Consider the following 24163-nt stretch of genomic DNA (forward strand, 5'->3'; position numbering starts at 1 on the left):
AAAAAAAAAAAAAAAAAAAAAAAAAAAAAAAAAAGAAAAGAGTAATTTGATATTGATGAAAAATTGAAAATCTAACTAAAGTATCTAATTAGAAATTTAGAGGATCCAAGATCGGTGTATTTTTAACATGCATCTAATTAAAAAATTTTGTTATTTGTTTGTTTTCATTTATATTAGAATTATAACAATTTGTGAATGTCTATTTACTAATGTTTCTAAATTTAGCTAAGGTAATAACCAAAAAAAAAAAAAAAAAAAAAGTGAGACAACAAATCTTAAAATCTTGAATGATTTGTTATAACTAGAAATTGCAAATTTTAGGACAAATCTAGTAGATTGGAGTAAAACCATGTGTATCTTGATATCCGATTTCTGTCATTAGAATTTCAAGTAAATAGTTTCTGTAACTGATTTAACTAACTGGATGCTTATTTGTTAATTTCTAAAACATGTGATCTTAGTTGGCTTCAACTGTGAGCATCCCACATCTTTTTAAATTCTCATCTTCCAATAGATTTCGTAACTCACAATAAATTTAGTTTGTTTTTTTCTGCTAATGACACTCTCTTCTCCTTACCAATTTCTTTTTCACTGTAAGTTTTACGATCATGGTGGACACAATGAGTTCCTTAGGAAAAGAACGAGGTGTTGTTGTTGCAGAGCTCGAGCCACCAAGAGGGAATAGAAGCCGATTTGCTTTTCCTTGTGCAATCTTAGCATCAATGACGTCTATCATCCTTGGTTACGGTTCGTATTCGTTGTGAATTCTCATTCACTAAGGTTGGTTTGATTTTATGGTTAAGATAATTATCCTTACATTTTATGGATGTTGCAGATATAGGAGTAATGAGTGGAGCTGCAATTTTCATAAAAGACGATTTGAAACTGTCGGACGTACAACTTGAGATTCTTATGGGAATTCTAAATATCTACTCTCTAATCGGTTCAGGCGCGGCCGGTAGAACTTCAGATTGGATTGGAAGACGATATACCATAGTGTTGGCAGGAGCTTTCTTCTTTTGTGGTGCTCTTCTCATGGGTTTTGCCACAAACTATCCTTTCATTATGGTGGGTCGTTTCATAGCTGGTATCGGTGTCGGTTATGCTATGATGATTGCGCCTGTTTACACCGCTGAAGTCGCTCCTGCCTCCTCACGTGGTTTCCTTAGCTCTTTCCTTGAGGTACGATAGATTCGACCTTTATTATTATTATCTGAAATATATCTATATAAAAAATAATTGTGCATGGAGGTTGATGATAATATGTTTTATTTATGCAGATATATATCAATATTGGTATACTTTTAGGGTATGTGTCCAACTACTTCTTCTCCAAGCTTCCCGAGCATCTCGGTTGGAGGTTCATGTTAGGGGTTGGAGCGGTTCCCTCGGTATTCTTAGCCATTGGAGTGTTGGCAATGCCGGAGTCTCCACGATGGCTAGTCCTCCAAGGTCGCATTGGAGATGCTTTTAAAGTTCTTGACAAAACCTCAAACACTAAAGAAGAAGCCATCTCTAGGCTCAATGACATCAAACGTGCGGCTGGAATCCCTGATGATATGACAGACGATGTTATAGTCGTGCCGAACAACAAGACTGCCGGTAAAGGCGTGTGGAAGGACCTTCTTGTCCGACCAACCCCGTCCGTTCAACACATCCTCATAGCATGCCTTGGCATCCACTTCGCCCAACAAGCCTCTGGAGTTGATGCAGTCATGCTTTACTCTCCGACCATCTTCTCAAAGGCTGGATTGAGATCCAAGAATAACCAGCTCTTAGCTACGGTGGCTGTTGGAGTTGTTAAGACCCTCTTCATTGTGGTAGGGACTTGTGTGGTTGATCGGTTTGGACGTCGTGCCTTGTTGCTTACGAGTATGGGCGGAATGTTTATTTCCTTGACAGCACTTGGAACTAGTCTCACAGTAATCAACAGGAACCCCGGACAAACTATCAAGTGGGCTATAGGGCTTAGTGTTACAACGGTGATGTCTTTTATGGCAACATTCTCAATAGGCGCAGGCCCTGTGACGTGGGTTTACTGCTCATAGATATTCCCCATGAGGTTAAGAGCTCAAGGTGCAAGTTTGGGAGTGATGTTGAATAGACTTATGAGTGGTATTATCGGAATGACATTCCTCTCTCTTGCTAAGGGTCTCACCATCGGTGGTGCATTCCTTCTCTTTGCCGGAGTTGCGGCCACCGCATGGGTCTTCTTCTTCACTTTCCTTCCGGAGACACGAGGTGTGGCTTTAGAAGAAATGGAGAGTCTCTTTGGGAGCTATAGCTTAAACAAAAAGAACAATGTTATGAGCAAGGGTAAATTGGAAGTTGTTGATGAACAATGAGAGTGAGACAAAATTTGTTTCCATTTCATTGTTTGGTCAATGGAACCGAGTCTTCATGGGGTGAGTACAACCACTAAAGAGATTAATAGACAATTTGACTTGCCATGTTTAATCGATCAATTTGTATATAGTTTTAATAAGTTTTTTTTTTCGAAAAGAAGAGTAAGAAACTCTTCATCTGTAATTTCTATAAATATTAATTCTGTACATATGTTTGAATTACTTTGTTTGGACTATTTATTAAGGTGCGTTTTCGTTATTTGCAAGTTGTTTGGACACTTAACTCAAAGTGTGTTTGTCTTTTTATAATAATCTTTTAAAGTTTTTAAAATAGTTAAAACAAAATTAATGTTTATGTATGTTTTCCTAAATTTTTACTATTAGAATTTCATATAATTATCTTTTTTACATTGTATAAACAAAAAGAATATTTAACATACCGCAAAATATCTAATCGATAAAAATTACATTTGTGGCAATGAAACGAGTTGCTAACTTTAAAACCCAAATCTATATAATAATAACAATCTGAATAAATGCGAACAATAGTTGCGGTTTTACGTCATACCTTTACGTATAATATATATATATATATATATATATATATTTTTAATTTCAACGGTTGTGTCTCTCTCAAAAGTTGTGTCTGTTAAATATATAGTTGTGTCTCTTACAAACAGTTATGTCTATTCAAATTTATATATAAATGACTTCTCATCATTATATTCAAATTATCTTTAGTTTATATTTTTGATAGAAAATATTTACGGCTGCCTCTCTCTAAACACTAAAAAAAAATAATTGTATGTTTTACAAAAAATTGCGATTGTTCATTGTAACGGTTTTTTGTAAAGTTGTAACTGTTCATTGTAGAGTTGTGTTTATTCGAATATCCGTATTTTTTAAAATCTATATATATTTGTCTGTTTAAACTGTTTTCATTTTTTTGCCATCACACAAATTAATAAAATTTTACTATCAACAGTTTTTCTAGATTTCTAAATTATTCTCTAGCATTCATTCTTTTAAAAGTAAATAAACTCTTCCAATTCTTGATTTAACTAAATATTTTTGGAATGATGAATCTAATTTACAACTTTTAGTTAATTTTAAATATAAAAATTTAATGTCTATATATAAGCAATCTGAATAAATGCCACCAAAAATTGTGTTTTTTCAACCGTACATTTTTGATATTTTTTAAAAAAAATTTGTAGAAAATTTAAATTGTGTGTTTTACAAAAAGTTGCGATTGTTCATTGTTGTAAGTTGCAACTGTTCATTGTAAAGTTGCAAATATTCGTATCTTTTGAAATCTAGATATATATATTTTTTTGAACTGTTTTCACTTTTTTGTCATGACACAAAATAATATAAAATTTCAATATTAAAGTTTTTACAACTTTCTAAATTACTCTCTAGCATGCATTCTTTTAAAAGTAAATAAATTCTTCCAATTCTTGATTTAATAAAAGATTTTTGGAATGATGAATCTAATTTACAAGTTTTAGTTAATTTTAAATATAAAAATTTCATGAAAATATCTAGAGTTTTTTTTCAAGAGTTAGATGGATTATATAGTGAATTTTTGAATTTGACTTTTCAATATGGTAATAAAGATGTCTTCTATTTAAAAGCAGTTTATATAGGTTATAAGGTGAAATCAAGTGCAAACACAAACGGTTGTATCTGTTCATTGTAAAGTTGTGTCTTTTCACAATATTTCATTTATATCTTTTCATCACAACTTTTTGGTCTAATAGGTGTGTCTATTTAAATAGTAATGTCTTTTGAACTCTCTTTATATTTGTCTCTTCATCAGTAACTAACAAGTTTGTTGAAACAAATTTTCCATTTTATGTTAAATTTAAATAATTAAATATTAATATCTAATATTCAACGTTATTCTATAATCTAACTAAAATTTAAGAAATGATTATAGAAATAGAGAAGTTTAATAAAATTTAATATAGAATTTAAAGTTGAGAATATTTTTATCGTAACTTTTGTTAAAAAATAGTTTAATATTCAAATATAATAATAACAGTCTGAATAAATACGAACAACAGTTGTGACTTTGCTTAGTATTTTTTGTAAGAAAATTGTTTTTTTTCGATTTTTTTAAACTCAAACAGTTGTATATGTTTATTTTAGAGTTGTGTCTTTTCACTATATTTTATTCATATTTTTTCATCACAACTTTTCGTTCTAATAGGTTCATAATTTTCATCATAACTTTTCGTTCTAATAGGTGTGACTATTTATATAGTCATGTCTTTTGAACTTTCTATATATTTGTCTCTTCATCAATAACTAACAAATCATTGTTCATTGAAACAAATTTTCCATTTTATGTTTAATCTAAATAATTTGAATATTAATATCAAATATTCAACGTTATTCTATAATCTAACTAAAATTTTAGAAATCACTATAGCAATATAGAAATTTAATAAAACTTAATATAGAATTTATAGTTGCGTCTATTTATCGTAACTTTTCGTTAAAACTATTTTGATATTTAAAATTTATATTTTTTTTAATTACAATTATTTAAAAGAAAATTATATTTACTCATTACAACCATTAGTTCAGTATTCTCAATTAGGATCACTTTGTCATATTGATTTTTTTAATTGTAGCTTTACCATAACTTTTCATAATATATCTTATATTTCTAATACTTTAAACAATGTTTTTACATTTCAATGATTTTATGATGTATAATTTTAAATTTTATTTACTTTTTTTCTAAAATATTTTCCCTGCGACATTGCGGGGAGTCTGAATCCTAGTTTTATATAGTAAGATATTAATAAATCTCTTACGTTTGCGCATAAGTCACCTAGTGTATATATTATGGCCTACGTTGTTTTAAATTTGGAATAATGGTTAATGGTGACCATAGCAAAATGAAAAAGAAAAAAAAAAGAGTTGAGAAAGTTTCAACATTTTATTAGATTATTTATAGACCTCTCTGATTCATAGCGGGAAGGTTTGGTTGGTAAGGCTCAGTTAGACTTGGTCAAGGAGACTTGACCTATCTCCTCGTGTGTTTATAGTTTTTGGTTGTTGTAAAGTAAAGCACGTAATTGACTTCAACTTAAAAATATATCCAAAAGTTTCTTCATCCTAAAAGTGGTTGAGTACCATAGTTAGCTATTGTATGAGTTAAATCTTTTTCTTTGCACAAATGGCTTCTAGTTCCTCATCCTCTCGTAATTGGGTATACGATATTTTCCCAAGCTTTAGCGGGGAAGACGTCCGCATAACTTTCCTCAGCCATTTTCTCAAGGAACTAGATCAGAAGTTGATCAAGACTTTCAAAGACAATAAGATAGAGAGAAGCCACTCGATTGCCCCTGAGCTTGTAAGGGCGATAAGGACTTCCAAGATCGCGGTGGTTGTGTTCTCGGAAAACTACTCCTCTTCTAGTTGGTGTCTCGATGAATTGGTGGAGATCGTGAAATGCAAGGAAGAGTCTGGTCAACTAGTTATACCAGTTTTCTACGGTTTAGATCCATCTCATGTCAGGAAACAAACTGGAAAATTTGGAGAGGCTTTTGCAAAGACTTGTCAAATCAAAACAAAAGGAGTGCAAAAACAATGGCAGCACGCGCTGATCCTTGTTGCAAATCTACTCGGATATCATTCTCATAACTTGTAAGACTTTTATATTAGTGATATATAATATATATTTTGAATACATGGTTCCACGTGAAAATTGACTAGTCTATTCTTTCATGTTAGCAATAATGAAGCAACAATGATTGAAGTAATCGCTAATGATCTTTTGGGAAAACTGAAACTGACTCCATCGAAGGATTTTAAGGACTTTGCTGGTATCGAATATCATATAGCGGAGATGAGTTTATTGTTACATTTGGAATCCGAGGAAGCGAGGATGGTTGGGATATGGGGTCCAACGGGAATTGGCAAGACTACAATTGCAAGAGCTTTATTTAGTCGACTTTCTCGTCACTTCCAAGGTAGGATTTTCATAGACAGAGGTTTCATATCTAAGAATATGAAAAACTTTAGTGGAGCTAACCCTGATGACTATAATATGAAGTTGAGTTTGCAAGGAAAGTTTTTGTCTGAAATTTTAGGCACTAGACACATACAAATAGATCATTTAGGCGCTATTGAAGATAAACTAAAGCACCAAAAGGTTCTTATCTTTATTGATGATGTGGATGATCAAGTGGTTCTAGATACTTTAGTTGGTGAAATTGAGTGGTTTGGATGTGGAAGTAGAATTGTTGCAATTACAAAAGATAAGCATCTTCTAAGGGCCCATAATATCTTTCATATTTATGAGGTGTGTCTCCCATCTCAAGAACTCTCTCTTGAAATGTTTTGTCGATCTGCTTTTAAGCAAAAATATCCACCAGATGGTTTCATGGAGGTCGCTTCTAAAATTGCTAGGCATGCCGGTAACCTTCCTTTGGGTCTTAATGTTTTGGGTTCGTATTTACGGGGTATAGACAAAGAGGAGTGGGTGGAAATGCTACCCAGCCTTCGTAGTAAGCTGAACGGAAAAATCGAGAAAACACTAAGAGTTAGCTACGACGGGTTAAATAACGAAAAAGATGAAAAGATATTTCGTCATATTGTATGCCTCTTTGATGGTGCAAAACTCAATGATATCAAGCAGATGTTAGGAGATAGTGACTTGGATGTTACTATAGGGCTAAAAACCCTTGTTGATAAGTCCCTCGTACATGTAAACCATGATACTGTGAAGATGCACACTTTACTACAAGAAATGGGAAAAGAAATTGTTCGTGCACAGTCCAATGAGCCTGGAGAACGAGAATTCCTTGTTGATTCGAAGGATATATACAAAGTACTTAAATATAAAACTGTAAGTTCTTTTTTTTTTCATGTAGCTCACTCTTTTTTATCAAAAGCATGTTATGTCACTTGTTGATAAGTCACTCTTTTTTTCTTGATATATATAACAATTTCAGGGTACTGAAAAGGTTTTGGGCATATCATTGGATATTAATGAGACTGATGAATTGCATATACATGAGAGTGCGTTCAAAGGGATGCATAATCTATGTTTCATAACAATTTACATTAAAAAATGGGACTATAAGAAGGAAGTAAGATGGCACTTAGCGGAAGGCTTCGACTATTTCCCCCCGAAACTTAGACTATTGAGGTTGGACGGATACCCAATGAGATGTTTGCCTTCTAACTTCCGTCCTGAACACCTTGTTAAGCTTACAATGCGAAGGAGCAAGCTCGAGAAGCTTTGGGAAGGAGTTCATGTACGTTTTTTAATAGCAATCAATATTGTTTGACCTTATAAATGATAATCTTTTCAACTAATGTGAAAGTTCTTTTTATACTTCAGTCACTTACAGGACTCAAAGATATGAATTTGGATATATCTAGAAATTTGAAAGAACTCCCTGATCTTTCTATGGCCACTAATCTCGAGGAACTTTATCTTGGGTATTGCTCGAGTTTGGTAGAACTCCCTTCCTCTATTCAATATCTACATAAACTGAAGACTTTAGATATGTCATTTTGTGCAAATCTAAAGACTTTGCCTACCGGAGTGAACCTCGAATCTCTCGATCGGCTTAATCTCATGGGATGCTCACGGTTGAAGAGTTTTCCTAACATATCAACCAGCATCTCAAAGCTCTATATGTGGGAAACAACAATACAAGACTTACCCTCAAACTTACATCTAAAAAATCTCACTGAACTTAATATGTGTGGGTTGAAGAGTCAACAATTATGGAAAAGAGTTCAGGTATGTACATGACCTAATGTTTTCTTTAACCTTTCATCATACTAAGTCTTTTCAGAAGTTGGTGTTGTTAAATTTCTTAAAGTTGTGAAAAAAAAATTCTAATATAGCTTGGATCTCTAAATGTTTTTTTTTTTTTTTTTTTAATTTGGTTCAGCCGCTTACACCTCTCATGACCATGCTAGCCTCTACTTCTTTGACGAGGCTATGGCTCTCCGATATCTCAAGTTTGGTGGAGCTTCCTTCATCTATTCAAAATCTTAGTAATCTCAAAGAGTTGAGTATTACAAAGTGCATAAATCTTGAGACTCTTCCCACTGGAATCAACCTTGAATCACTCGATATCCTAATGTTTAGTGGATGCTCAAGACTCACAAGTTTTCCCAATATCTCAACCAACATCTCAACGCTTGATCTAGAAGGAACATCAATAGAAGAGGTTCCATGGTGGATCGAGAACTTCCATAAGCTCAAATATCTTATACTGGCATATTGCAACAAGCTAAAATATGTTTCCCTAAGGATCTTTAACTTGACACTTCTTGACACAGCTAAGTTTCTAGACTACGGAGCATTTATTGAAGATAGCTTCAGCTTTAATATTAGTCCAAGTGTGGCGACAAGCATTGACGACACTTCTCTCGTTCTGGATAATTGTTTTTCAATAGTCAAGCTCAATTTTATCAACTACTTCAATTTGGATCAAGAAGCTCTGATTCATCAAGAATCAGTATTCAAACAGATGATCTTGATAGGTGAAGAAGTGCCTTCATATTTCATCCACCGTACAACTGGAACCTCTTTAGCTATCCCTCTACTTCATCACATCTCTCCCTCTCAACCATCATTCAGATTCAGAGCTTGCGTCGTGATCGATTGCGGATCGGATCTCAGTATTAATATTGGTCGTTACTCATTCTTCATCCAGGTACGTTGTCAGTTCATAGACATACGTGGGAACCAATTGGCTTCCGGTGATTTGCCATTGTCCATTACAACAACTAAGTTGGGTAGTCATCTGGTTATATTTGAGTGTTGTTTCCCTCTAAACGAAGAAGACAATGCTCCCTTAGCTGAAGTTGATCACGTGGATATACAGTTTCATCTCATTGATTATTACTACTCTCAGCTCAAATTAAAAGGATGTGGTATACGACTCCCGGAGGACAGTGTTGTTGAAGCTGAATATAGTAACGAGTGTGGAGTGTCCCGAGACATCAATGTAGAGACAGAGAGAAGCAAGGGAAAACAAGGGCAAAAAAATAAAAAGAAGATAAAAAAGAAGAAGAAGAAGAAAGGTTCTTGGTAAGCATAAGACTTAGTTTTAAAAACACAATTACATATCATATCATTCTGTGTTATATATGATGATTGTTTCTGTAGATGACGTGAAGGGTAACTCACAAAAATGTTACCAGCTGGAACTAAGATTCGATCCTTCATAAAAAAATCGGATGTTTATGTGCAAACTAAAAGATTAGCAGATTCTAATTGAAAGTTGAAACCATAACTTATAAAAAAAATTTAAGGAAAAACGTGCTAATCAAGTTGTACATATATATTTAGATTTCCTTTTTAGTTCGATATTTATCTAAAAGGTGATATTGCCATATCTTAGATTATGTATCTTGTATAAATAAACAGACCTTTTAGGTCACATAATAAACAACGCAAATCATTCATTCATCTCTTGTCAAAAACTGTAAAGACACTCAAAGTTAAGGAGAGCGTAAGGATTACTAAAAGGTGAAAAGAAGCTTAAACACTCTACTCTCTCATACGCGGCTCGCACTCTGGCATCAACTCTACAGCGTGGAGCGCCGTAGACTAATTTATCTTCTTCCCTATTATACCCCTGAAGCTAAACCCTCACAGGCCTAACAGAAAAGGGTAAATATGGTATTTTAAGATAAGCCGACAACAAAAAGGAGATGACCGTTTGATAGATCCGCAAATCTCAGCCGTTTTAAAATCATTTATTCGGTAATTAATCACAAAAATCTTTAAAAACTTCAACTTTTTTGTTTGTTGTTGTTTCCACTCCAAACGCTTGAATCCGATTCGCATGCCGATCGAATTCTAAAAAAACCTCCACTTGCATTATTATTCCAAAAAAACCCACTAACAGAGAGTGCTCTGATTCTTCTTCTTCTTTAGTTGCGTTGAAGAACCCTAAAAACAGTAAAAAAGGTGTTTTTTTTTTTGGGGGGGGGGGTCTTGATGGCGAATCGTGTGGCGATGGAAGAAGACGTTACTGAATCTGTAACGTTGATGGTGGATTCAGTTGCTTCTTCGCCGATGACTCCGAAGACGGCGGTGGTGATGAAGGACGATGATGATGATGCTCATCATCCTTACGCGTTTCATGTTTCCGGACCCAGGAATGTTGCTTCTCCTAACTGGAGAGATCTCATCAACTCTAGTTGGTAAACAAAAACTTTGATTCCTCTGTTCTGGTCTTTTTGTGTTTCTTCGTTAGAGAACGAGCATTGCAAAGCAAAACCCTGTTTTTATGCTTTGGATCTGAAGATATCGAAAAAAAAATTGATTTTTTTTTTTTTTTTTTGGTTAGTTTAGTCATTTGTCTTAATTACAGAGATCTTTTCCTTTTACTTTGTGATCTCCGACATTTTCATGTTATTTCTGTGAGGCTTTTTTATAAATAGTTTCTAATTTTGGCTATGTTCTGCTTCTACCCTTGTGATGATCTATTTGCTCTGGTGATTGCATTTTGAATTCATCCTTGATTAAGAAACCATAATGAATCCAAGGAACAAGCTAAATTTTGTGCATTGGTTTGTGTTTAGTTGACTAGTATATGTGGTTGTCTGAAGCTAATCATGTAATCTTAGGTTCTAGTCTTTTTTTCTCTGAACCAATTTTTGTTTTGCAAGTTAAGTTTTAACCTTTTGGTTTTTAGGAAGGATCCTAACTACAAGAGAACAGTAATGGCATGCTTTATTCAAGCAGCTTACTTGCTTGAACTCGACAGACAAGAGAATCGAAACGAGCAAAACGCTCTCGCCCCGAAATGGTGGATTCCATTCAAGTACAAGTTATCGCATACGCTGATTGACCAGAGAGATGGTTCCATATTTGGTGCTGTTCTTGAATGGGACAGAGCAGCTGCAATGGCAGATTTGGTTGTCATCAGACCCAGCGGGGCACCTAAAGCAGTACTGGCGCTGCGAGGAACGATACTAAAGAGTCTTACAATGAGACGTGACATTGAAGATGATCTCAGGTTTTTAGCTTGGGAGAGTCTTAAAGGTTCTGTGAGGTTTAACGTTGCTCTGGAGGCGTTGCAGTCAGTAGCTAAGAGGTACGGAAGCAGGAATGTATGTATAGTGGGTCATTCGTTGGGAGCTGGTTTTGCATTACAAGTTGGTAAAGCCTTGGCTAAAGAAGGGCTATTTGTGGATGCTCATTTGTTTAATCCACCTTCTATATCTCTTGCTATGAGCTTACGAAATATTGGTGAAAAAGCTAGTGTTGCTTGGAAAAGACTCATGTCAATGCTTCCTCCTAGAAACGAGCCTCTGATACCAAGTGGGAACCAAGGACAGGGTTCTCCTGGCAATGTTTCTTCAGGGTTCAGGAACTGGGTACCGAGTTTCTACGGGCAGAGTCAGAAATCTACTGTGGATTTAAGAAAATGGGTGCCTCATTTATATGTGAATGATAGTGACTATATCTGCTGCCACTACACTGACCAAGATGGAGTAACAGAGAAGAGAGAAGTGAACAACAACAAGGAGAACAATGGTCCTGTTGTAAACTCTAATTGTCAGGCAGCAGCGAAGCTTTTTGTGATGTCGAAAGGGAAACAGAAGTTTCATGAGGCGCACGGGCTAGAACAATGGTGGTCGGATAATCTAGAGCTTCAATCAGCTATTCACAGCAGCAGATTGATCAGTCAGCAACTTAAGTCCTTATATAGTATCAAGTAAACATCACAATTCTTTTACCAGTTTTTTTTCTATTCACCATGATGGTAACAGATCCATCTCCATTGTTCAATAAACACATTTTCCTATCTTTATGTCTAAGAACACTTTGAGGAATGTAACAACATAAATGTAAGAAAGGTCATTTGTAACTGATCTCAAACATTTTGTAGAGAAAAAAGAAATTGAAGATATAACCCCTTTTTGAAGAATCTGGAATCCATAAAGAGTGCTGTGTTGTGTCCCCACCATTGAAGCTTTATTAAGAGTAATTCATAATACAAAACAGTCGTTAGAGAGGAACCAACAGAAACAGATCCATGTGCAGATTTCAGTTTGGTGGTTTTACTAATTGAATTGTGCCAAATAACTTAACGGCTGTGACAATCATATGGGGCCACAAATAAACAAGTTGAGAATTTTCGTAAAGATATTTGAGAAAAAGGTATAAACAAAACAACTGCCATGTGCTTTCGACCAACATTATCAGACAGGACATACCATCACAATCCAACTCATATTATGCAACAAAAACAGTTTCAAATTGCAGACACTGAAGGGTCACTACACTGTTCCTAGATTAAGATAAAACCAATCAAGTACTTGAGAAAGGATCGAGGTTTTGAAGTTTTTAGAGGACAAGAACAAAAAAAGTTGAAGAATCAAATCAAACTCTGATATGATTAGCTCACATAGAAAATTTAAATAAGAGGATTACAAACTCTACAAAGATATTACATTATTTTTTGTCTACAGACTAATCAGCAATTACTCTCCCTACATCAATCAGCCGAGCCTTATGAACAATCAAATCATCAAACAACATATAGAGAACACGAGAAAAAAATATCCAGAATCGCCGATAAGTCTCTTAAATACAGGTTAATATCGTATCCGCAGTCTCCTACGGCCTTGTAAAGACGCCCCAAATCTTACTCCGGGCAAGATTCTCAGCCAATTTCTTAGCTCCTTCAACATCCATCTCCACAAGCTTTTGTAAATGCAAGCAAGCACCAGCAGCAACAACTAGTTTCCTGCATCTCTTAGAAGTTACAAGCAGTTCCAAAGCAGAGACAGTGTATCGCTGATCCAATTTCTTAATCTTCGGGTCCAAAAGCTGAACAAGACTAACTATACCCTTCTCACTCTTCTTAAAAGTCTTTCTGTTGTTCGTGCACACCAATAAAGTTGATAGAGCTTTGGAAGCTGCTTCTTTCTCTTCAATGGCTTTACCATCTAACATATCAATCAGTGGACCAACGCATCCGCTTTCACCAATTTCTTTTCGGCTTTTTGAGCTAAAACCTAGCGAAGAAACAGCCTCAGCAGCTGCGATTCTCACACCGAGAACCCCACAACTCAACACTGGAACCAAACGAGGGATAAAACCTTCAGAGATAACAACTTCTCTCACAATAGGACACAAAGCTAAATTCTTTAAAAGCACAACTCCAACCTCAAGACTCTTAACATTAGAAACAGAATCCCAGAAACTCTTTAAACACTGAATCCCTCCTTCCCTTACAACAGATATCATCAAATCCTCATCCCCACTCGTTAAATTAGCCAAACATCCTACAGCATTCTCTTGAGCTAGAGAAGTACCAGAAGAAACCATAGAGATAAGAACAAAAATCGCGTTTTCCTCCACGAAATTCTCTTTGGTCTCTACAAACGAAGCTAGATTCCTCAACACACCAGCAGCAAAAGCCTGAGAGCCAGGACTCCCACCTTGACATATCTCCAACAGAGACGAGATCCCACCTCTACAACCAATCGCTCTAGCGTTCTCCTTAGACGAACTCAAAGCTTGTAAAGCAATACAAGCTTTCTCTTTAGCAAAACCACTTCCTGATTCCAGAACACGAAGGAGATGATTCAATAGAGACAAGCCTTCAGCTATTAAAACATGTTTACTACTCTCAACCATAGAGATTCTAGAAATTACAGCTACAGTCTTCTCCTTCATCCCTAAAGAACACGAATCAAGTAACCTAACCAAAACAGGAACAACTCCTTGAGCTACACAGATCATCACGTTCTTATCATCTTCGTGAAGTAACTCAAGCAACGAATCAATCGCTGAGTTCTTCGATTCAACACCACCGATCTGTAATCTGATAACTAGATTCCTCGCTTCTAATCGAACAGCTTCCTTCTTCGATGAAATCGAAAACCCCGAGACGACGACGACTCCGTTATCCTGAAGCAGTCCACTCTTAATCAAAACCTCAGCATCTTTCACATGTCGATCGAGTCTCGCCATGACCGAGTCAACCTCACTCTGCGTCTTGAGCTTACCTTCAGCCATACCTGGTCCTTCGCACCTCGTCGCAACTTCAACAGCGTCGTTAAGCGTCTCGCGAACCGAAACAAGAAGATCTTGAACGAGCTTGTTGGAAGAGGAGCCGGCGAAATCGGAGAAATCGGAGAGCTGAGTTTTGAGATCGGCGAGTTTGGCGCGAATTGAAGACCATTTACACTTGAAGCTAATAAGCTTAGGGATAGAGTCGAGGAGTGAGTTGATAACCTCCGGTAAACTCCGGTCACCGTCATCGGAGTTAGGTACCGTCATCGGAATTAGGGTTTGACTGAGAGAGTAGAGAGAGAAAAGAGGAAGAGAGAGAGAGAGAGAGAGAGTAAGAGAGGTGTGAATTAATGGGAACAGTGGGAATGCTGCTGCTTTGCTTTTGTGCCAGTTGGGAAAACGCGAAATACAGGGAGGGAAATGAGAGTTCACGCGCTTTCGAAAGCGCGTCAGTTTCACTGTTTTAGAATTAGCTTCGTCAACCCCAATGATCAGAATCTTCATGGCATGTTACGTGGACAAACCAATATCTATATATTTATTTTTTAATTTAGAAAAGTTATTACTTTTTTTAATTTGGACTTTTTTTGGGAGCTAATATTTGGACTTTTACTTACTGATATATTTTATAGAATAAGGTTGATTTTGGTGTACGACTCTTTTTTTCTTTCTTTTGGGAGTATAGTGTTTGTATATTGTCGAATTTATATGAAAGTATTTTGCAATGACAACTAATTTGCTCCCTTTTTTTTAACAACTAATTTGCTTAGCAACTAAGAGTCTTTTAGACTATTTTTTAGCCAAGTGGAGTTAGTTTAATGGAAAATTGCATTTGGGTTTTGACAATGGATTAGATTTTATTATTATGTTTATATATGTGTTTTTCGGTATTTTAAAAGGATTTTATAAAACTTGCTTAATATAATTATAATGTTATGATATTTTGAGGATTAATGTTTATAATCTTAGACATCACTTGATTACCATGTTATCTTTTAAATTACAAGGAGAAGAAATCTCACCTTTCGAATGAAAGAAGTCAAAGTAGTGGTGAGCATTGTTATTAAATTAGAAATAAGTTTATGCGAGCAGTTCTAACCCATTTGTCTATTTTTTTATAAAGTTAATATTAGAATATAGATGAAACTCGTTTATATTGATTAGAGTTAACTAGATTGTTAACTCTGGTTTAGTAAATGTGATACATATATAAGAAGAGAAAATGTAAATGTACACATTAAGATGAATGAGAATGATTTCTTTGACCCTGGTTTTCTAACTAACTTTCTCACTCTCTCGTTCATCTAATATAGTATCAGAGCGATGAATCAACTTCATCATCTTCGATCTTGTTCCTGATCTTCATCTTCTTCCGCTTTCTTTGACCTAAATTGATCGGATCTTTCCTCCGATTGATAATTTCTAACAAATTGAGTTCAAAAATGGTTACGCTTCGTCAAACTTCAAAGCGATTAGCTCGCGGTTCTGGTTCTGCAGCATAATCAGTAAATCAAGCTCGATCGAAGACCACTCGACCTATTCCGGCGAGTTACTCATCTTCTCCGACGATATCACCTTCACATTCACCTATTCCGGTGAGCAACTTACAAGATCCATCTATTCCGGTGAATCACGTTATCTTTGGAGCTAATCCTGCTACTTTTGGAGCCAATCCTGCTCCCTTTGGAGTCAATCCTGCTTCTCTTCAATTCTGATACAATCGTTTGGTGTTCCAAATCCTCTCTCATCTCAAATGTCACAAGAACAGTTCGCATTTGATGGAATTCAGTACTCTCCTTACTTCTTGAACAGCGGCGACAATCCAGGATCTTCTATCATCTCTGAGGTACTTGATGGAACAAACTATAACACCTGGAATATAGCTATTACTACCGCCTTAGATGCTAAGAATAAGCTTGCGTTTGTGGATGGATCTCTTGCTAGACCATTAGAAACACATCCATATTATCGCATATGGTCAAGATGTAATGCAATGGTAAAATCTTGGATTCTGAATTCTGTGACAAAAGAGATTTATAGGAGTATTTTACGATTCAGAGACGCCTCTACGATGTGGCAAGACTTACTTGTGCGTTTTCACATCACGAACTTGCCAAGATCTTATCAACTTACACAACAAATCTGGTCTCTTCATCAAGGATCTACAGAGCTATCAGCCTATTATACAAAGCTTAAAACACTATGGGATGATCTTGATGGAGCAGAATGTGTTAAGACTTGTCAAAACTGCAACTGTTGCAGAGCTACGTCTGTTCAAGCTGAGCACACAAAGATCATCAAGTTCTTAGCTGGTCTAAATGAATCTTATTCAAGTGCTCGAAGTCAGATCATCATGAAGAAGAATGTACCTACTCTTGCTGAAGTATACAACCTACTTGATCAGGACTATAGCCAGCGAAGCATCACACCTGTCCAAAATGCTTCAGTCTTTCATATGGCCAACCCTGAAATCTCAACAAATCCTGTATCAGTCAACGCTACTTACACTCAGAAGACAGGCAGGCCCATATGTTCTCACTGCGGTTATAATGGTCACACTATAGACAAATGCTACAAAATACATGGGTATCCAGTGGGTTTCAAGCATAAGGGAAAGGTTACTACTTCTTCTAACAAACCAGTAGTGGCTCAAATGACTTTAACAGATCCAACTGTCAATGATAACACTTTCTGCAATCAGTCAAGAGCACTTTCTCAAGATCAAATTCAGGGTGTTATAGCCTACTTCAACTCACAGCTCTCAACACCACTCGATCAGACTTCGATGCCATCTACCTCTGGTGGTCTTATCACTGCATTGCCTGGTATGGCTTTCTCGTCCTCTACTTTAAAATTTGTAGGGATCTTGAGAGTCACCGGTAATACATTGTCATCTAGGTCTATGATCATAGATAGTGGTGCTACTCATCATGTTTCACATGATAAAAGCTTGTTTGTGAATATGACTGATAGTGTTTGTGGTAAAACGATGACCTTACCTACTGGACCAGATATACGGATTGCAGGAATTGGTCAGATTAGACTAAATGAGTCTCTGATTTTGAACAATGTCCTCTATATCCCAGATTTTTGCCTCAATATCCTCAGTGTAAGCCAGTTAACCAGAGATTTGGGTTGTCGTGTTATGTTTGATCAAGAATCTTGCATGATACAGGATCCTATCAAGGGACTGATGATTAGGAGGGGTGAACAAATCTGCAATCTGTATGTGCTTGATAGAGCTTCGATCACACTTCCAGGGAATCAAGACTTATCTTGTGTAGTAAACATTGTTGTAGATACAGCTTTGTGGCACAATAGATTAGGTCATCCATCTGTTGCAAAGATAGATTCTATTACAGATGTACTTGGTGTTAAACAGAGAAATAAAGATTTTCATTGTGTCATTTGTCCCCAAGCTAAACAGAAGCATCTTCCTTATATTTCCCAAAACAATATATGTGAGAATGTTTTCGACTTGCTTCATATTGACATCTGGGGACCATTCTCTGTGCCAACTGTAGAAGGATATAGATATTTCCTCACAATTGTGGATGATCACAGCAGAGTGACATGGTTATATCTGTTAAGAACTAAGTCAGAGGTACTTACTGTTTTCCCAAATTTCTTAAGAATGGTGGAGACTCAGTACAAAGCAGTTGTTAAAGGAATAAGATCAGATAATGCTCCAGAGTTATCTTTCACAGATCTTTATAGATCCAAAGGAATCATAGCTTACCACTCATGCCCAGAAACCCCAGAACAGAACTCAATGGTGGAAAGAAAACACCAACACATCTTGAATGTAGCAAGATCTCTCATGTTTCAAGCCAATCTGTCATTAGAGTATTGGGGAGACTGTGTATTAACCTCGGTTTTCCTCATTAATAGACTACCTTCACCTCTTCTGAAGAATAAAACTCCCTATCAGGTTCTCACATCGAAGAAACCAGATTATAAGGGAATAAGAGTTTTTGGTTGTCAATGTTACAGCTCAACCTCGTCAAAGAATAGGCACACGTTTCAACCACGATCACGAGCCTGTCTATTCCTTGGTTATCCTGCAGGGTACAAAGGTTACAAACTGCTGGATTTGGAGACTCAAACGATCCACATTTCTCGAAATGTAGTCTTTCATGAAGACTTCTTACCTTTTGCTGATGGTACGCCTAACTCTTACCTTGATTTTGTCTCTATGACAGATTCTGCAGTAGATATTAATCATTCTCCCATAGATACTAGTGAACTTCCTATAGTAGTGAGGGAACCCTCTACAGTTGTGAATGAAACTGGTCGTGAGAATGATTCTTCTGCAATTGATAATCCCCTCATTGAGCAGACTAAGAGAATATCTAAACCACCTGGCTATCTACATGATTACTACTACAATCTGACTACTATAGATGTTCCTTATCCTTTGGCTTCATATATGACTTATGAACATCTCACAGAGGAATATAAAGCATATATTTGTGCAGTCACTAAATTTGCAGAACCTGCTACTTTCAAGCAAGTCAAGAAATTTGATGAGTGGATCCAGGCCATGAATGAGGAACTTATTGCTCTTGAAAGTACTCACACCTGGACTATCTGCTCACTCCCTCCAAATAAACGTGTTATTGGCTGCAAATGGGTTTATAAAACTAAACTCAATTCTGATGGAAGCTTGGAACGATACAAAGCACGCCTTGTAGCAAAGGGATATACACAACAAGAAGGTGTTGATTTTGTTGATACCTTCTCTCCAGTTGCCAAAATGACTACAGTCAAGACTCTTTTAGCTGTAGCATCTGCCAAACAGTGGAGTTTACATCAGTTGGATATCTCTAATGCCTTTCTAAATGGCGATCTCGATGAAGAAATTTACATGACTCTTCCACCTGGCTATACTGCAAAACCAGGAGAGAAACTAACACCGAATTTTGGTCTGTAAGTTGAATAAATCTCTCTACGGTTTAAAGCAGGCCTCGCGTCAATGGTTTCTGAAGTTTAGCTATGTTCTTGTGAAACTTGGTTTTCAAAAATCACATACTGATCACACACTGTTTGTGAAGAATCAGAAAGGAAAATATATTGCTGTTCTGGTGTATGTGGATGATATTATCATCACATCAAATGATGATGCAGAGGTTACTCAACTCAAATCTGATCTACGGAGTTCTTTCAAGCTTCGAGATCTAGGACCATTGCGCTATTTTCTTGGTCTTGAGATTGCAAGATCTAGCAAGGGAATCTACATCTGTCAACAAAAGTATACGTTGGAATTACTCGAAGAAATTGGTTTATTGGCTTGTCAGGCTTCTACTGTACCGATGGATCCATATGTATCACTTGTCCAAGATAGTAAGGAGCCTCTGCTTGATGATCCAAAGCAATATAGGAGATTGGTGGGAAGGATGATGTATTTGACAATAACCAAACCCAATATTACTTATGCGGTGAACATGTTATGTCAGTTTACTGCTGCTCCTAAATCTTCTCATTTACAAGCTGCCTACAGAGTGTTACACTATTTGAAGCTTCCTTTAACAGCTTTCACAGATGCTGATTGGGGTTCTTGTAAGGATTCTAGACGCTCAACCACTGGATTTTGCATGTTCCTTGGAACCTCTTTGATCTCCTGGAAGTCCAAGAAACAAAGCATTGTCTCCATGTCTTCAGCTGAATCCGAATACCGTGCAATGGGGGTCGGCGTCAAAGAAATTCAATGGTTAGTGAATCTACTGACTGAACTGCAGGTACCTCAACCTAAAGCGGTTGCTTTCTTTTGCGATAACACAGCCACAATTCACATTGCAAATAATGCTGTCTTTCACGAAAGAACCAAGCATCTGGAGATGGATTGTCACAAAGTCAGAGAAGCAGTCACTAATGGTCTTGTGAAGACACTCCATGTCAAGACGGATCAACAACTGGCTAACGTTCTTACTAAAGCCGTACAGCCTGGACAGTTTCATTCTCTTATTGGCAAGATGGGTTTGAATTCAATCTACATGCCATCTTGAAGGGGATATTAGAATATAGATGAAACTGGTTTATATTGATTAGAGTTAACCGAATTGTTAACTCCGGTTTAGTAAATGTGATACATATATAAGAGGAGAAAATGTAAATGTACACATTAAGCTGAATGAGAATGAGTTCTTTGAGCCTGGTTTTCTAACTAATTTTTTTACTCTCTCGTTCATCTAATAGTTAAGTAATTTCATTTTGAAGAGAGATTTTTCTCCAACCTTACTTCATCTTAGAATTGAAAGTAAAATTCTCTAAATTTTAGTATGAATTAGAAATAGAAATCTCGAAATATAGAGAAAAACATAGATTTGTATTTTGAAGATGAAAATAAAAATAGGTTGGAATATATTTAATTCTAAACTTTGTTTTAGGTAAAAATATGGAAATTAGTTGGAGATGATCTTACATTTATGCCAAAACTAACTAATGATGAACTGTTTATTGTTTTTGATAAAATATGGAAATGATCATCACATCAATTCTAATTTATTAATTTACTTGTAGGTTGTACAAAAAAATAATCAATTGACATAGAATTAAATATGACGATGTATTTTACAAACGAAAAATCCGAGAATGTGTTGTACATGAGTTTTTTACATGGGACTGTGAAGGAAAGTCACATGGACATGGTTGACAATCGGCATATAGAAGATAAACCGTAAATTAATTGGAAGATAACCGAAAATATGTTTTTTCATCACAACATAAAGAAATCAAAGTACTTACAGATTCTCTTAAAACATTTTTTGAGAAAATCTTGAATGGAATGATAGCTAACTGATTCAACGACGATGAATTATGAATTAAACATGAAGAAAACCTTAATAACAAAGTCATGGGGAACAATCATTACAAGGAAAGAAGGAACAAAAACGATTAACTCTACTTGTGTGGCAGTGTACTTTGTATGTGATCTGGGGTGAGAGGAACAATCGACTTCATCGACAGAGCTTCAAGACTACGGATCAAGTCCTCCGATTAATTGACTCCACTATACGGCATAGGATTGATTCCTATCGCGTCGCGACTCTAATCCTTTACTAGCCTCCGCAATGCTTTAACACTGGTTCTCAACATCATAGGTGATCAAGCGACGTTCACTATTCCATCGACTAGGTTAACCTACTACTAGGTTCAAGATTACGATCCCTTTTTATGTTTTTGTTCACTGGGTTTGAGCCTCTAAAACACTAAAGTTGGCCGGACTTTTGTAATTTTTCTTCTTTCACGTTTTTAGATAGAAAGTCTTTTTCAAAAAAAAAAAAAAAACAAAGTCATGGGGAGAACTAGTTTATTGCTTTGTCTTCGGAAGGTGTCAGTGTTGTCAATGCCATGATATTTACGGAAGTTTTGATGTAGTTGGGTGTAATAAAGTTAGATTGTTCGTTCAGTTGGTATAATAATATAGTATTACTAGTTATAATTTGGGTTTGTTGTTGTGTTTCGGCTAAGTTGAACTTTTTTTTATCATGAAAATTGATAATGTGTTTGAGTAATGACATTTTAACGTCTCAATAAGAGTAATACTAAATAAAAATCCCACCAAAACAAGAACTCCATAGTATTCAACTAAAATTGAGAAGATCAGAACATAGCATGATCATATATCACCTTACATAGGTTTAAAATACCAAAAAGTGTATGGCACACCAAAATGGAACCCTTAAGTATCATACCATTTGTAGTGACTGATTCTCAAGTCTACACATTGAAAAGTTAGTTAAGACTTAAGATTGACTTCATATTTTCGTATTATAAAATACCCCAAGTTGGATTACATCAATTTTAAATCTAAGCTGGGTTTAGTCATTGGTTAACTCATACCAACCTTTACCTTTAATTTAGCTTTTTTGACTTTTCAGTTTTCATTATTAAGACATTTTTCTTATTATATTTAACCATGCATAAAAAAATTTGCATGTCATTTAGAGCAGCTTAGAATCATGTATCTCTTAAATATTATTCAAAAATCCAGCAAAATGTTTTGTTCATATATCAATCCAGAAGTAATCATAGGGAAATTTTGATTTTAGCTTTTGAAATACAATAAACACCACTCTTAGTTAGTGTTTCATAGTTTTAATTAAGTGTTTTGCAATATGTATTGAAATAAAATATCTCTAAAAACAATATTTTGATTTGCCTTTGTGATGTTTTCAGTAGGATATTTATATTTATAGATTTCACTTAAGAAAAATTTGGAACTCAGATTCGAAACATTTGATGGATTAATTCTAGGCATAGATCTCCCATAGGTGCAAATAAATCCCAGCTCCGAACCTTAAACTTTGACTCTGGTCCATTGAGCATGTCGATTGGTAAGAAATGAAAAGAAAAGTAGATATGAAAATATTGATGTTGAAATTGGGAGTATATTTACATCTTTTAATATAAATTCACCAAATTAAAAATTAGGCCAAATCACCATAGTGTAATTAGGTTACTCTCTCATCCTGTTTTCTTTAAGATTCTCGTTAAAAATTAGTCGTTTCACAGGAACTCGCTGATGTGTTGGCCATCCTCTACCACTATCAAAAGGACAATGTTTCTTTATGTTACCATTGATGTATTCATGAATTTATCATAAAGGTAAGGAGTTCAAGTCTCAATTTTGAGTTTTATTTTTTTAACTAACAAACGTTTTTAATAATTGAACACAAAATCTCATCAGAAATTTAATTTTGATAATTTGTTAAGTTAGTCAACTTTACAATGTGACTTATTTGGCAACTTCAATAAAAACTAGCGATTAAATGATAAATTAATAAAAAGTTAACGATTCAAAATAAAAATCAAGAAAAATTAAAACATTATTTAATTCGAACCAAATTTGAGGTTCTTTTGATATTTTTGATAGTCGAGTTTTTTTCTGATATTTTTCCTATTTTTCCAACATCGCTACTTCCATACCCAACAACACTTCATATAAAAAAGTGTTGGGAGCGCTCATTACTCGCATCCAAGTTCACAAAACAGTTATTCCAACAAAGTATATGTGAAGAAGGCGCTCATTTCTACATGGGAACTACCGGCATTCAGATTCCTGACATTACAGGATGGATAGTCCTGCATCACATGTAAGATCCGACTCTTCTGCCCCATTACACACTGGACAAGTCGTCTCCTTCACTAAATGACGTCTTAACTCTTTCAACATTTGTCATAATTACTTAATGACCAACTAACCAAAGAAAGACCCACATTCTTTTCGCTACCACCACTCCCCATATCCATTTGAAGAAGCTCACCATACATGGCCTAGCCTCCCAATCATATTTCAACAAAGCATATGCAGATTGTATTGTGAACTCACTATTTGAAGTACCTTGCCAAGATAATTCATCCTTCATCCCAAGGAAATCATTCACTACCATTGCCAACAACCGGTGAGTAACATTCGTTGGTAGAAAGTGGCTAGTCCGCACCACATCTCAGCCTACCCCACTGTCCAATATTCCTCTACCGACTTATTTTCTCTTTTATAATATAATTACAGTTTTATTTTTAATCTACTTTCAAGATATTTCATAATATACATAACTTTGAGTTTGATGTTTTTTAATTAAAATTTTATTATTATGCAATATATTTTTTAAAAATATTATTTTCCGCAACATTTCATAACACCTTCGTTCCAAGTTTGAAATTTTTCTAAAACTCTTAAAAATATTTTGAGATTTTTCGAATATTTTTTCTCGGAGGTCGTCTGTAAAAATATAGAGATTAAAAACTAAATGAAAAAAAGAAAAGAAAAAGAAACCGATTGAAAAAAAAA

The 24163-nt window shown here is 35.4% G+C and overlaps 3 protein-coding genes and 1 pseudogene across 3 annotated transcripts; 3 read left to right on the plus strand and 1 right to left on the minus strand.

Moving 5' to 3' along the window:
• On the plus strand, nucleotides 621-2345 carry LOC104761072 (annotated as a pseudogene).
• LOC104761073 (disease resistance protein RPS6-like) lies at nucleotides 5473-9590 on the plus strand. Its single transcript, XM_010484095.1, has 5 exons — nucleotides 5473-6008; nucleotides 6096-7212; nucleotides 7319-7624; nucleotides 7711-8118; nucleotides 8273-9590. Exons 1-5 carry the CDS (start codon nucleotides 5539-5541, stop codon nucleotides 9422-9424), a joined length of 3453 nt encoding a protein of 1150 aa, XP_010482397.1. The 5' UTR covers nucleotides 5473-5538; the 3' UTR covers nucleotides 9425-9590.
• Nucleotides 10089-12153, plus strand: LOC104761074 (GDSL esterase/lipase At4g10955-like). The gene is made up of 2 exons (XM_010484099.2): nucleotides 10089-10541; nucleotides 11036-12153. Exons 1-2 carry the CDS (start codon nucleotides 10336-10338, stop codon nucleotides 12063-12065), a joined length of 1236 nt encoding a protein of 411 aa, XP_010482401.1. The 5' UTR covers nucleotides 10089-10335; the 3' UTR covers nucleotides 12066-12153.
• Nucleotides 12717-14747, minus strand: LOC104761075 (catenin beta-like). Its single transcript, XM_010484100.2, has one exon. The coding sequence runs from the start codon at nucleotides 14635-14637 to the stop codon at nucleotides 12967-12969; it is 1671 nt and encodes a 556-aa protein (XP_010482402.1). The 5' UTR covers nucleotides 14638-14747; the 3' UTR covers nucleotides 12717-12966.

The sequence above is a fragment of the Camelina sativa genome, chromosome 18, assembly GCF_000633955.1.
Source record: "Camelina sativa cultivar DH55 chromosome 18, Cs, whole genome shotgun sequence".
Taxonomy (NCBI): Eukaryota; Viridiplantae; Streptophyta; class Magnoliopsida; order Brassicales; family Brassicaceae; genus Camelina; species Camelina sativa.

Coding starts and splice junctions, on each gene's coding strand:
- LOC104761073 (XM_010484095.1), top strand. CDS start 5,539: ATGGCTTCTAGTTCCTCATCCTCTCGTAATTGGGTATACGATATTTTC. Junction 6,009..6,095: donor GGATATCATTCTCATAACTT/GTAAGACTTTTA, acceptor CTTTCATGTTAG/CAATAATGAAGCAACAATGA. Junction 7,625..7,710: donor AGCTTTGGGAAGGAGTTCAT/GTACGTTTTTTA, acceptor TTTATACTTCAG/TCACTTACAGGACTCAAAGA.
- LOC104761074 (XM_010484099.2), top strand. CDS start 10,336: ATGGCGAATCGTGTGGCGATGGAAGAAGACGTTACTGAATCTGTAACG. Junction 10,542..11,035: donor GATCTCATCAACTCTAGTTG/GTAAACAAAAAC, acceptor TTTGGTTTTTAG/GAAGGATCCTAACTACAAGA.
- LOC104761075 (XM_010484100.2), bottom strand. CDS start 14,637: ATGACGGTACCTAACTCCGATGACGGTGACCGGAGTTTACCGGAGGTT.